This window comes from Charadrius vociferus, unplaced genomic scaffold, assembly GCF_000708025.1.
Source record: "Charadrius vociferus isolate BGI_N301 unplaced genomic scaffold, ASM70802v2 scaffold214, whole genome shotgun sequence".
NCBI classification, from domain to species: Eukaryota; Metazoa; Chordata; class Aves; order Charadriiformes; family Charadriidae; genus Charadrius; species Charadrius vociferus.
This window is the reverse complement of record NW_009647955.1, coordinates 20,956-21,688: the sequence shown is the minus strand read 5'-3', so window position 1 is coordinate 21,688 and position 733 is coordinate 20,956. Positions and strand designations below refer to the sequence as shown.

At 67.4% G+C, this 733-nt stretch overlaps 1 protein-coding gene across 1 annotated transcript in view; it reads right to left on the bottom strand.

Moving 5' to 3' along the window:
* Positions 1-733, bottom strand: part of CHRD (chordin) — a 15,589-nt gene that overhangs the window by 2,815 nt on the left and 12,041 nt on the right. The window contains exons 10-12 of the mRNA XM_009883387.1: positions 538-658; positions 330-433; positions 29-155 (exon numbers count right to left, since the gene is read on the bottom strand). Of these exons, the coding sequence (XP_009881689.1) occupies positions 29-155; positions 330-433; positions 538-658 (352 nt within the window). The remainder of the gene's footprint in view (positions 1-28; positions 156-329; positions 434-537; positions 659-733) is intronic.

Genomic DNA, 733 nt, shown 5'->3' with positions numbered 1-733 from the left:
TGCCGGTGGTGGCATGCAGGGGCCGTGCTGGGCAGGAGGGGGGTGCAGGTACCTGGGCACTGCTTGCAGCAGTCGGAGGGGCTGGCACGCACGGGGTTGGCACAGGGGAGCCGCGGGCACTGCACCTTCTCACAGTGCACTTCGCCCGTGGTGCCCTGTGGGGAGTGCATAGGGCTGACGGGGGCGGGCAGGGGGCAGTCGGTACGAGGCATGCACCCCGCTCCTTGGTTTGAGCCCCTGCTGCAGTGCCCAGTGGCTGAGGGCACCCATGGGTGCTGGGGCAGCTCTGCCACCAGACCAGGCTGGGGGGGACTGGGACCCACACTCACCTTGCAGGTGCAAATGGCGCATTTGATGAGGCCAAAGGGGGGCACGACAGGGTGCCAGCGGGTGCCAGAGCCTCGCCATGTCTTGTCCCCATCGAAGTAGCAGCCTGGGAGAGGAAGAGGAGGACGAGGTGGGCACAGTCCCCGTGGGGGTTCTGAGGAGGTCGGGGGGGCAGAGCTGCCCCCTCAGCCTGCGTCCTCTGGGACTCACCCTCGCTACTGTCCCGTGCCCGCTCCAGCTTCTGCTCCTCCTGCCCCGTCTTCTTCTCTGCAAGGAAGAGGAATGCCATGAGGGGGTGCCGAGGCTCAGAGAGGGACCCCCCACCTTGTTCCTACAGGAAACCCACCTGCTCCCCCAGCCCCCAGCCTGGGATTCCCCCCAGCCCCCAGGTACCTTCGCATATGGG